This window comes from Argentina silus (genome assembly GCF_951799395.1).
Source record: "Argentina silus genome assembly, chromosome: X".
In the NCBI taxonomy this organism is placed as follows: domain Eukaryota; kingdom Metazoa; phylum Chordata; class Actinopteri; order Argentiniformes; family Argentinidae; genus Argentina; species Argentina silus.
The window spans coordinates 2,701,308-2,714,124 of NC_139653.1; the positions used below are offsets into that span (position 1 = coordinate 2,701,308).

The window sequence follows — 12,817 nt, forward strand, 5'->3', positions numbered from 1 at the left end:
AGAAAAGAAGGCAAATGGTTATTATAATAATAATAATAATAATGCATTTTATTTGGAGGCGCCTTTCAGGTCACCCAAGGTCACCTATTATAGACCATGTTACCATTTCTCAGTGCATACAGGCTCAGAGGAGGGAGCCAAAGGGAGGGCAACATGAGCCAAAGAGAGCCACACCAGAGGAGACCTATTTGTTCTGGGGTCAAATTGGCTACCTAGAAATTCCTACAAATATTTGATGTACTGATGGGATCTTCTCTGTTGTGGTTGTGTTTGACCTCAGAACATGAATGATTCAAGCTTGGAGATGAGCTTTTTTGTTGGGGACACAGATGTAAAACGAATGTCTTCCGACTTTTGCAGACAGCACCCTGCCGTCAAAGCACCCTACCATCAAAAAATAGAATCAGTTGAGCTTATTTGTGGTGTCTGCACTGTGCAAAGACTCAACCAGGCATTTATTTGTAAAACATCACCCTGTATCCTGTCACAGACCCTACCTCCCTGAGAGTGAGAACGATGCACTCATCAATGTTATGCTCAGTGCTGTCTGTCAAGCGTTTGTGGTAACCCCCCAACTGGCCATAAAGTCAGGCTGGCACACAGACACAGATATGTTTTGTGTTTCCTGGGCCCTAGATAATCTTCAGAGACCCCAAGTCCAAACACTTCCTGAAAGAGACAGGGAAGAGCCTGCTAGGAGGTCAGGAGGTAAAGTGCTAGGAGGTAAAGTGCTCACTTTAGCAGGGAAGGTATGTATTGAGTATTCCAAAAATAGCCTAAATGGATCCTCTGGTAATATGTCCATTAGAATACATGCATTGGCAATCAGTATTATGACAGTATTATACAAGGACGTCAAATAGCATATTTTTAACTCAAACTATTCATGATTCTGATTGAAGAACAATGGACAGCTTTCTTCCAAACATGCCTATTTGAATTTCAAGCTCTCTGTCTACGCAGCGTGGTGGGTTCAATATGTGTGTCTCTCAGTGGGCTTTATACATAATGCCCTCAGTTCTTTATGCATCACACATTTGTTGCTGAATTCCTCTGGAGGTGGATACTGGAAAACAGCCTGGTATTTTACTCAAGAATCTCCACAGTAAATGTCCTTGCTGTCCAATGTTGGAATCACGCCATCAGACTACTATGAGTGTTTGTTTGGGTGTTGTATTGTTCGTGATTCCCATAGAGTACTGAAGGCTATGGCCTAGTATAAGAGAAGCTCATGGCATTCACTGAAAATCCAACAAACTGGCCCAGTATCGTTGATGAGTGCAAAGAGGCAGGGGTGAGCTACTGTCAAAGAGACACATATCACATCAGTACCAACTGTCGTTACTGTCAAATCCTAATTTAATCAATTAAAGAGCTTCAATGGAATACATTGAATCATTTAAAATGCTGCATTGTTGCACTGTAGTGTTTTACTTTTCAATGGAAGTTGATTCAATTGAAGTAAATTGAGTAATACTTAGATATTGTCATGAAATAACCCTTTTTTGGTACACTGTTACAAACACTCTGCAATGTTAACCTGCCCATCAAAACAACATGCACCATGTGTGAACTACCATACTATACCAGCCTTGTCATCTATGCACTGGCATTGTTGTAAAATGGGTCTGGGGGAAACGTGATTTAGACCTAAGCAGTAACAGTAAGAATATCCTGCTCTTCATCCATCCCAAAAATATTCCCACCATATTTCACTGAACAATGCTTCTGTTCCCTAACTGCTATCTCTACATGCAGACTGTTGACTTTTATGACATATTTTATGAGTCCATTGTGCTGAAAGTTCAGGAATGCAAGGATCACATTCCAGACATCTTGAAGCCAACTCTATACGCACCACATGGATTTCAGAGAGTACTAAGAAAATGGTGAGTTTTTTATAATCAATAGTGTCTGTGTGTACTTAGTATTGCTTGTAATGACACTACTGAAGCTGATTACCTTGGTTCAGCGATTTCTGTCAGAATGGTATAGCATACAGTATATGATTTAGTTTATACCTGTAGTTAACATCTACATTTTCAATCTAAATGTCTATTTTGAAATGTTGTTTTCTCTTCACAGGCTGTAATGTTCCATCCAGGTCACAAATTAAAAATAAAAGTTAGTGTTCAGTGGTATGTTAAAGATTAAGGTTTAAGGTTTAAGGATTAAGGTTAAAAATAGGACTTGTATTATCTCCATCAATACCTGGAGAGTTCAGTTCTTACAGTAACAGCAATATTCTGTCTGGCCAACGCATTACCATCAGTTACCATAAGATGTCAGCATGGTTTTGACACAGAATATTCACAAAGTGCTGTTTTTACTGTTTTGACACAGAATTTTCACAACTGTGCTGTTTTATATGTACAGGAAACTATTGGGAATCTCATTTATGGTCTTATTCATGCTCAATGAAAACCCTGTATTATATATATACCACTGTCTTTCCTTCATCACATTTTCAGCCTGGACAGATCGTGGTACCACTGTCCCAGCTTGGCTGTGCTCGTCTTTGCTGATTGTTAGAGGCTGGTCTGGTTCCTACAGTGCTGTCTGGATGACAGCTACAGCTCGGTGAACCAGTAGCCCTGTCAGTGTGTGGCAACTGGAGGATGGGTTGTATGTATTCTGATGGCTGATGATGACTTTATTCCATAGGGAGTTCACAATACATGGAAAAGTCAGTAGATCCTGTTATTATTGTATATGATGAGGTGCATGATGAGTGCAATCATCAGTGACATCTGTGTGTGAATGATTGGCTCCATGGTCGTTATTGATATTCATAAAGAGAATGGGATCTCTCTCTCTAAAACAGGGGTGTCATACAGGTACACCCATTGGGTGGTCCAATCAGGCCTGGGGTGATTTGCGCAAAAAAATATATATATATATATATATATACATATATATATAGATCAGCTTTGAAATGGGAAGATGTGTTCTATCAGAAAGGATTACTTGCATAATGTCTTCATTTTTTATTTCATTTTTTAATTCCCTACCATCCCCTTTTTTTTGTACTTGGTAAGGTAGATGCAATATATATATATGTTATATATATATTCGATTTTCAGCTTCAGTTTTTGGCGGTTCAGCAGTAGCGAACTCTCGCTCTCTCCCTGAGAAGCATGACATCATTGGCACTGAGAGTGCAGTCAGTTTGATGACAAACATTGAATCTATGCTACAGTTGTAGTCTATAAAGAAATGCTAGTGGCTAACAAGAATTACAGCAGAGATGTCCTGTCAGAGGAAATGTCAAGTTTATTTTTAAAAATAACTTTGAATAATAATGCAATGTGCATATTGAGATATTCCATTGTAATACATTGTACAATATATAATACAGTGTCTTCGTTAAGTATTCACCCCCCTGGATTTTTTCCACATTTTGTTGTGTTACAACCAGATTTTAAAATAGATTTAATTTATTTAGTTGGCACTGATCTACACAAAATACCCCATAATGTCATAATGTCAATTATTTTTTGGGAAATGTTTACAAATTAATCAACAATGAAAAGTTTAAATGTCTTGAGTCAATAAATATTCACCCCCTTTTCTATGACACTATTAAAATTAGCTCAAATGCAAACATGTCTTCAACAAGTCACTCATCTGAGTTCATGTGATATATCAGAATAAATATATTTGTTTTTATAGGGTCTCTATTTGCATAAAAATCAAATACACACTGTGTGGATCAGGTTCTCATTACAAACTGAGCAAATGGAGAGGAACAACACTGCTCAGAAATGCTACCCTGAGGCCTGGGGAGACTTTAAAAAAATCTACAAAGTTGAATGGCTGAGAGGAAAACGCAGTCGATGGGACAACATCATCGGTCACTCTACAAAATTGGTCTACAACCGAGTGACCAAAAATAAATCTATTTCACATCCATAATTGTGTTTGCCACAATGAATTCAAGTGATACAGCAAAGAAAGTGGCTGGACATGTGTTTATTTAATAGTGCAAATGCAGCACATACAATGCAGTTTCTGCACTATTCCTCGTGTGAAGAATCATGGTAGATGCATCATGTTATGGGTATACTTGTCACTGGCAGGGATTGGGGAGTTTGTCAGGATCAAGAGAAAATTATGAAATGTGTCATTGATTTCTATGGAAATCAGAGACCCTATAAAAACAAATATATTCATTCCAAAATCATATTAACTATTATCTCTGCATTCAGATGGACTCAATTCAACTTACTGAGTAACTTGTGGCAGACATTTTGGCATTTGAGCTAATTTGTAGCAAAGGGGTGAATACTTATAGTGAAGACTCAAGACATTTCAGCTTTTCATTTTTAATTAATTTGTAAACATTTCTAAAAAATAATTTTCATTTTGACATTATGTTTTTTTTTTTTTGTAGATCAGTGACAAAACAAACAAAATGTCCAGGGGGTTGAATACTTACTGAAGGCACTGTACACAGTTATTGCCTTCTTTTGTCTGTAGCTTCCAGACAGACAAAACATTTATCACACACATGCTGACAGTATTTGCTGCCTCTAATGTTCCCACAAATGTCATTTCTACTTTGTTTAGAGTATTTGGAGGTAAAATACAATTTGATACAGCATGAATACATTCTTGTTATTACATTAGGAGTCAATTATGACAGAACAGTATGTAATATATCTCTTAGCATTGTACTAAATTAATATTAGCGTCACAATGTTAATATTGCTGAAGTACATATACTGAATAACGAACTCTCTCGCTCTTTGCTTTTAGTGTTCTCTCTGTTTTAGGATGAGCGGCTTGTAAAATATGAACCCGATCTTTTTATTTATTTTAAGGAACTGTTACCACTGGTAGTTACCGAGTATTCACTAGGAAAGTATTGTTGGTAACTACCTAGTACCATATGGTGAATTTGGTTATTATTGTGTTATTACCATTTTACCATGTACAGTTGTTTCTAAGTAAATATCTGGTTATTTTTGTACCATAAAGTAAGACTATGGAAACTTTTGTTTTCTAGTTCACCAAGGCATCATATGTTTTTTCTGTCTGCAATCAGACTGGAACCCATTAGTGATGTAACAGTGGTGCAGTGGAACCCATCAGTCACCCATCAGTCACCCATGATATAATAATAACCCAGTGGATGCTCAATCATTGTTAGCCTGTCAAATACAACCTTTTCCATGTCCAGATCAGAGAGCATCTCTAACACATGAGCAGCAGTCTATGATATAATATATTTTTTTGTGATCTAATGATTAATGATGTCTCTTGACAGTCTCTTAACATCCATGTTCATGAGTGGAACATTAGAAACCTTAGGGCAATGCAAGGATTTATGGATGTGTACTCCATATCTGGAGACTAATGTTAACAGGCTAATGGATCACAAATGTTATGGAATATCTGACGGCGAGCGTCAACGTAGTAGTGGTTTTATCTTTAGTGTGATCTTGAGCCCCATCTCCAAAATGATGCATGTCCATAGAAATAGGTATTTACAGGGACATATCTCCCCTCTTGTACATACAAGCATACTGTACACTACATCTATCATGCCCACATACTGTACATAGATCCTTATGGTACACATAAACAAGAAGATAATTCTCACAAAATGAAACTCTGAAACTGAAATATGTGTGAAATACATGTGTATGTTTCACATTTGCTTATGGGAATTTGGGTATGGTTTGTCTTACTGTAAACTGCGATCACATTCAGACCTAGGTAGAAATAGTATTAATAGTATTATTTTTTCAAACCTTGAGCATTTGCTTGGACTTGCCTGGAGTGCCAGGTGGACAGGGTTTGCAATTTTGAGATTATTCCATTGGTTCCATTGTGCCAGGCAAACTCAATCAAGCACAGTCTTAAAGGACTTCCAATACTATTTGAACCCAGATCTGCTCTCATATAAGTGAATCACCAGTAATAAGCAAATAACATTAAATATATACTACAGGATTCTTGTTGCTAAGTCGAAAAACAAACTACATAAAAAAACTAATGTTGCTTAAGTGTTTGACTGTATGCTTCATGATATCATTGTTCTAATTAGACCACACAGTCCTAAGTGTAAGGCCTACAAACTTTAGCAAAATAAGGGATTGTGTGCTCATGGGAGTGGGGAGGTGTGCCCCTCTATCCAATCAGGTAATTTCTTGGCAATATTCAATATATTTCTGGGACCCTTTTTTGGCTCGTGACGGCTAATTTTAGAACTAGTGGTTCAAATTATACAGAAATCCTGTTGCATCTCTTTAATACAGCAGACCTTAGCAGCCCTGTTCAGTTTTCATGTTGCATTAAGTGAGTATCTTTACCATAAACAAGATACAATCTTCTTTATTGTGTTCATGTAATCATAGTTGTTGTGGAAGTAAATGCAACTCATATAAATACATTTTCCCTTATCTGAAACAATCCCTTACTTAATAAGAATAACATCTCAAGAGTCATGTACAGTAAGACCATCCCTCATTTTGTTTTCTTTTTACTCCACACATATTTGTCATCCATCACAATTTTCTCCCTCTCATCCCTCCTTCAACTCTTCTTTTCCCCATCCAGGATCAAGGCAGTATCTTCCCACTTGGGGCCATGTGTTTCGTATCTGCGTAGGAAACAAAGAGTGTCAGTGTGGGGGCAGTGTTCAAATAGTGCTGCTTCTTCACCTTAATGTAATATCTTTACTATCTTTAATGTCTTATGATTGTAAAGCTTATTGTCGCCGCTAAATGAGCTTGGCCTGTAAGCGTACAAAAACATAACAAGTTAGTGATATGATATAGCAATTCCAGTAGGTAGTATTTAATACAAATACATAATAATAACAATGATCTCATTGATTACAATAATTTACTCTATACGGAGGTATAGCACTTAAGATAATGAAATGGAAATTCTATGTATATCTCATGGATTACCAGATAGTTACAGTCAAATACACACAGCATCAATGGTTTGTGTGGGTTTTTTTAGCAGGTAATGTATAGTGGGTTTGATGTAGGCTTATCTTAACAAAAACATAATTGAAATATCTTGTGATAACACAGAGAATGTTGGCTCATAGCAGAACCTATACCTGCTTGGTCATTGGGACCATAGGAAGTCCAGTTTCTGATGGCCCAAGGCAATCATCGAGTTCCTGTTTCTTCCTCGTAGTTCCATTGATCCCAGGTCAGGTCTGTGGGGAAATAGGACAATGTTATGAATGGCAACCAGTGACAACAAATAGTGTCCCAAGCAGCCTGGAGAGAACACCTCTCCTTTCAATGGATATCTTGGAATATCTAATGTTGCTCAACATTGAACAATACAATTCAGAAGATCTACCAAATCCAACACAATTACCCACTAATTGGAGTAAGATATACAGTTTACGCATAGCAATGCATGAAATACCATACAGTACTACAAAGCAAGAGATCAGCATGGGTTTTCCACATGCATTCCTGTCCAACAGAGGGTCTCCCCTTGGATTAATCTGGCATAACATCCATATCTCATTGGACCACTAAAATACTTGGGGAATTCTCCAACTCCTCCAAGCATACCAAAAACCTGACACGACAACCCCTCTGCTATTCGTCTGGGTTGGTGCCAAGCTCCCAGTGAGGAGTGCCCCACTCTAACGTGTGGAACACGGTGAAGGGCCACAGAAATATCTGTTCTTTTCACAAGCCTTGCAACTCCCACCAGATTCCTATGTTCTACAACCCACTCAAACAAAGGAATACCACAATTCATCCACTGACACACCCGTCTAGCATTAGAGGTGGGGGGGGAAGAGAAAGAAATCAGAATTTTGATGTGCCAAGAACCTGTCATAGTTGGTCCTCGCCTAAAGTAGCTGAAGCTGTCAACACTTTCCATCCGAAAATATCATCAAGCCTTTTTTTTATTTTGCTGGCATGAATTTCTGAGTGTAAAATAGTTCACATACCATCAGTTCAAAAAATGAGGGAGGGCACTTTCAGTCTTTTGAACTTCTACCATTTTAACTCAGCAGTGCTTGTCACCAATTACAGTCCAGAGCTGAGAGCCAAAGTATTTCTTTCTGAGGAACCAGTGAACTTTGCAGAGCAGAGGTCTCAGGAGGAAGTATGGGCTTACAGTGTTTTGGTGAGATAAAAAATATCTGGCCTGGTCACTGCATAGTCTCTCCCTAACACAAATACACCTGTGTTCAGCTTGTTTTTATGCCGTTGTGACATTATTTTTGTGGCATAAATTGTGGCATTTAGAAGATGTGTGTCACTACAAACATAGCCCAGCTTTACTGACTGCCAATGACACTTCTCTGTGAAACGTGATGGGACATTGTCAGATATAATAGGCCCCAGTCTCCTCTAGGTTCAGACATTCTTCCCACCGGTAGAGCTGTGGACAGGACATCTTCAGGGAGTTGGAGGTGAGTCCAAGCTTGCTTTGGTTCCGCAGTTTGGTCCTCTTCACCAGATCCTTCACTCTGCCCCATGTGTGGTTCTCACTCAGCTACAACATAACCACACACACATACATTATTAGCTTTATAGGCTGTATAGGCTCTTGGCTGGATCATGCATAGTTTTGATATTTAACATAACTGTCCAATTCTAGTTGTACCATACAGTACTATGTCAATTATCTTATATAAGATCACTCTCCCTCAAAATATAATCCGTCACCACCTGTATATCTAAAAACAAACAACTTTACTGTAACACATGGATCATTCCTTTATTCCCTGTGGAATATTTCTCTGGATTAAATTGTCTGCTCTCCACGTCACTACAGATTTCATTTTTTGGATTTCATTCTTCTTTTAGCCCTATACTCCAACAGTTTGTAATCAAACAATTACTATAGGATCAAAGTAGTAATTCATAATTTTTTAAACATACTCCTCCTATTTCAGGGCTCCAAACGTATTGGTCGACAATCCTTTGCATACAGTAACTGTGACCCATTAACCCCACCAGACGCTGGGTATATTCTCAGGTAATGCTCTGCCAGGCCTGGTGAGCATTCTTTGGTCATCCACTGAAGCCTTTTTTGGCCTACCTGCCTGTTTGCGATTGCTGAGTTTACCAATGCTTTCTTTATTTTTTAATGATGTTACAAACTGTTGATTTTGGTAAGTCTAAGGTTTTGGCTATGTTTCTGATTGATTTTTCAGATATTTCAGCTTCATAATGGCTTCCTTGACTTTCATTGATGTCTCTTTGGTCCTCATGTTGACAGACACCAATAGCAGACTCCATGCACATGATGTCATGGAACACACATGACTAACCAGAAACACCTGTCAAGCCAATTTTCCAATAGTTTTGGTTCCCTGAAATAGGGGGACTATGTACAAAATTATTTTCATTTAAAAAATGTTGTAATATGTATAATATGTATAATTGTATAATATGTAAAAAAATAAAATAATTAATTTCTAAATGGTGAAACCAATCTGAAAAATGAAAACATTGAATTAAACCTGAGAATTTCTATTTTAACCTCTCAAGTAATTGTTTGATTTCAAATCCAAACTGTTGGAGTATAGAGCTAAAAATACACAAAATGCTTCCTCATTCCAATACTTTTGAAGGGCACAGTATAAGTCCCAGGCACCTCCCTTAAAAGGTGTGGTAGTACAGTCAATGGCAGTGCATTTTTCTTTTACTGTGGTAGGGAGGCAGGGCTTCTCCTCTGGAAGATAAATCCTACTAAACTGCGTGTCATAATTTTGAGTCATAATTTTGAGCGCACTGAGCCCCATGTTTTTGCCAGTAGACCACTAAAGAGGGCTGAGGATGTTGAGTGGAGCCCAGTGAGTCAGAGTAGGGATGTTAGCATGACTCACCCGTCTGTGAGGGGCAGAGAGGCCTTCGTTGCTGTCACAGAGATAGTGTGTGTCCCCTTCCATATAGCTCCTCCAGTTCAGACTTCTCCTCCACAGTGGCACCAGAGGCTGGCATCCGGCCTGACCAATGTCTGCCCACAGATATATATATATATATATATATATATATATATATATGTATATATATATATATATATATAGAGAGAGAGAGAGAGAGAGAGAGAGAGAGATGATATGAGTCATGGGAGACTGGAAAAACAGCTATGTGGGGGGAAACAGTTATGACTTGTGATGTGAATCAGCAGTCCCAGTGGACCTCTGCTTTGGGCCATGCCTCCGTAACCACGCACGCATGCACGCACGCACGCACACACACACACACCCTTCCCCACCCCCTTGTATAGTTAATTGCTATTTTTTTTCTGATCATGTGACCAGACCAGGAAAAACTTCTGCCATTACTTACTGTAGCATAGGAAAGAATGCTCATCATCCCTCTCCTCCCCATCCCCCCATTGGAGGGAGTGAGGAATTTAAGAGTCACTGGGACGTTATACATAAGCGTTGGAAAGAGGAAGCATTTTGTCTTCTTTTAGCTCTATACTCCAAAAGTTTGGATTTGAAATCAAACAATTATTATGAGGTTAAAGCAGATTCTCAGCTTTAACTCAATGTTTTTGAAATTACAACATTATACATAGTCCCCCTATTTCAGGGCACAAGTATTGGAAAACTGGCTTGACAGGTGTTTCTGGTTCGTCAGGTGTATTTTGTCACATCATTTGTGCAGGAATAAGAGAGCTGTCAATGTCTACTATTGATTCTAGGCTTTGCATTTGCCTTTGGAGTCTGCTAATGGTGGCTGTCAAGAGGAAGACCAAAGAGACGTCAGTGAAAGTCACGGAAGCCATTATGAGGCTGAAATATCAGAAAATCAATCAGAAACATAGCCAAGACCTTACACTTACAAAAATCAACAGTTTGGAACATCAGTAAAAATAAAGAAAGCACTGTTGAGCACTCACAAACGGGCTGGTAGGCCAAGGAAGACATTACTGTTGATGACCGAAGAATGCTCACCATAGTTAAGAACAAACCCAAAACAACTGTACCATCTGCAGAACAACAGCCAAACTACAGAGGCTTCACTGCAAGGTGCAAACCATTAGTTATCCTCAGAAAGGATGCCAGGTTACAGTTTGTTAAAAAGCCTCCAGAGGACTGGAAAAAGGTCTTGTGGACAGATAAGACAAATATTTACCAGAGTGAAGAGTGCAAGAAGAACTTTTAGAGAAAAAAACGATCTGCCCAAGATTTACAACATACCACCTCATCTGTGGAACATGGTGGAGTGGGTGTTATGGTTTGGGCACATATGCTGTAGCTGCCACTAGAACTGGCTGGCTTTTCTTAATTGATGGTGTAACTGCTGATGTTAGCAGCAGAATATACTGTATTCTGAAGTGTACAGAAACATCTTATCTGCTCGAGTGCAAGCAAATGCCTCAAAATTCATTGGATGGTGCTTCTTCATACAGTAAGACAATGGTCCAAAACATACTGCCATAGCAACTAGGGATTCTTGTGGAAAGGTCTTGACTGGCCAAGTCAATCTTCAGATTTACATCCAATTGAACATGCATTTAATTTCCTGATGATAAGATTTTAGGCAAGAAAACCCTCAAAACAAACAACTGAAGATGGCGGCAGAGAAGATACCCAGTGTCAATGGGTCAATCGGGTCAATGGGTTATTGTATGCAAAGGATTGTTGACCAAATACTAAACATGAGTACTTTATTTGGACATAATATTAATAATAATATTGGACATCATTTTTCCAATACTTTTGGAGCACTGAAATAGGCAATTAAAATGTTTTGTACTTTCTAAATGGTGAACCCAATCTGAAAAAACCCCCACTGAATTAAGAGAATGAAAATCTCTACTTTGACCCCATAGTAATTGTTTCAAATCCAAACTGTTGGAGTATGGATCTAAAAGAAGACTAAATGTTTCCTCTTTCCAGTACTTAGGGCATTGTATTAGGGCATTGTATGTTACCTCCAAAAGCAAAAATGCCTGGAATTTGCCTCCCGCTCAAGCAATCATTCCTCTGTCCCCTCGAGACTGTCACCTGAGAGAAAGTGAGCTGCTCCCAAAACAGCATAGTAAAAACCTTTTGGGAAATGACTTTTTTGCAGAGTGACTGCCTTTGCTCGGAATGTGATATGATGAAAAGTTACCTTTTGGGCGAACAAAAACACACCTGAGGTCGCCCTACGGTCACATTATGAAACCCAAGAATCAGTAACGCATTTAAAATAAACCCATTAGGTCTATTCAGGAAGACGCTGGGCAAACATTGACTTTAAAATGGTCAAATGTGGTTGTGTGTGCCGTAATGAAATGCTAATTTCCTTGCTAATGAAAATAATACAGTTGTGAGGTTTGCTGAGGTCAGGGCAGGTCCAGCTTCAAGTCCATATTGGTGAATATTGCCAATATCCACCTTTTATTCACCAAAACAAAAAGATGGATAAACTGAGTTTACTTGGGGGTCACTGCACTAACATCACTGATGCCATCGTTAAAGGTTGGATAGGAGACATGTCTTTTTACATTCCTCTTTTTACATTCCTCTGAAGAGTCAAGATTATGCACATTGTTAAGCAACTATAGCCACAGCCCTTAGGATATACACTCATGAACACTTTATTAGGAACACTATACTAATACTGGGTAGGGCCTCAATTCTTTGTGGCATTGATTCCACAAGATGTTGGAAATGACATTCTGGTTCATGACGACATGATTGCATTACGCAATTCCTGCAGATTTTTCAGGTGCACTTTCAAGCTGTGAATCTCTCGTTCTACCACATCCCAAAGGTGTTCTATTGGATTCAAATCTGGTGACTGGGAAGGCCACTGAAGAACACTAAACTCATTGTCATGTTCATGAAACCAGTTTGAGACGACTTTTGCTT

The 12,817-nt window shown here is 38.6% G+C and overlaps 1 protein-coding gene across 1 annotated transcript in view; it reads right to left on the reverse strand.

Moving 5' to 3' along the window:
• Positions 1-3,265: 3,265 nt before the first annotated feature.
• Positions 3,266-12,817, reverse strand: part of LOC310823196 (uncharacterized protein) — a 39,971-nt gene continuing 30,419 nt past the window's right edge. Inside the window, exons 5-8 of the mRNA XM_083695959.1 lie at positions 9,830-9,960; positions 8,369-8,490; positions 7,079-7,180; positions 3,266-6,607 (exon numbers count right to left, since the gene is read on the reverse strand). Coding sequence (XP_083552085.1) covers positions 7,087-7,180; positions 8,369-8,490; positions 9,830-9,960 — 347 coding nt within the window. The 3' untranslated portion in view covers positions 3,266-6,607; positions 7,079-7,086. The remainder of the gene's footprint in view (positions 6,608-7,078; positions 7,181-8,368; positions 8,491-9,829; positions 9,961-12,817) is intronic.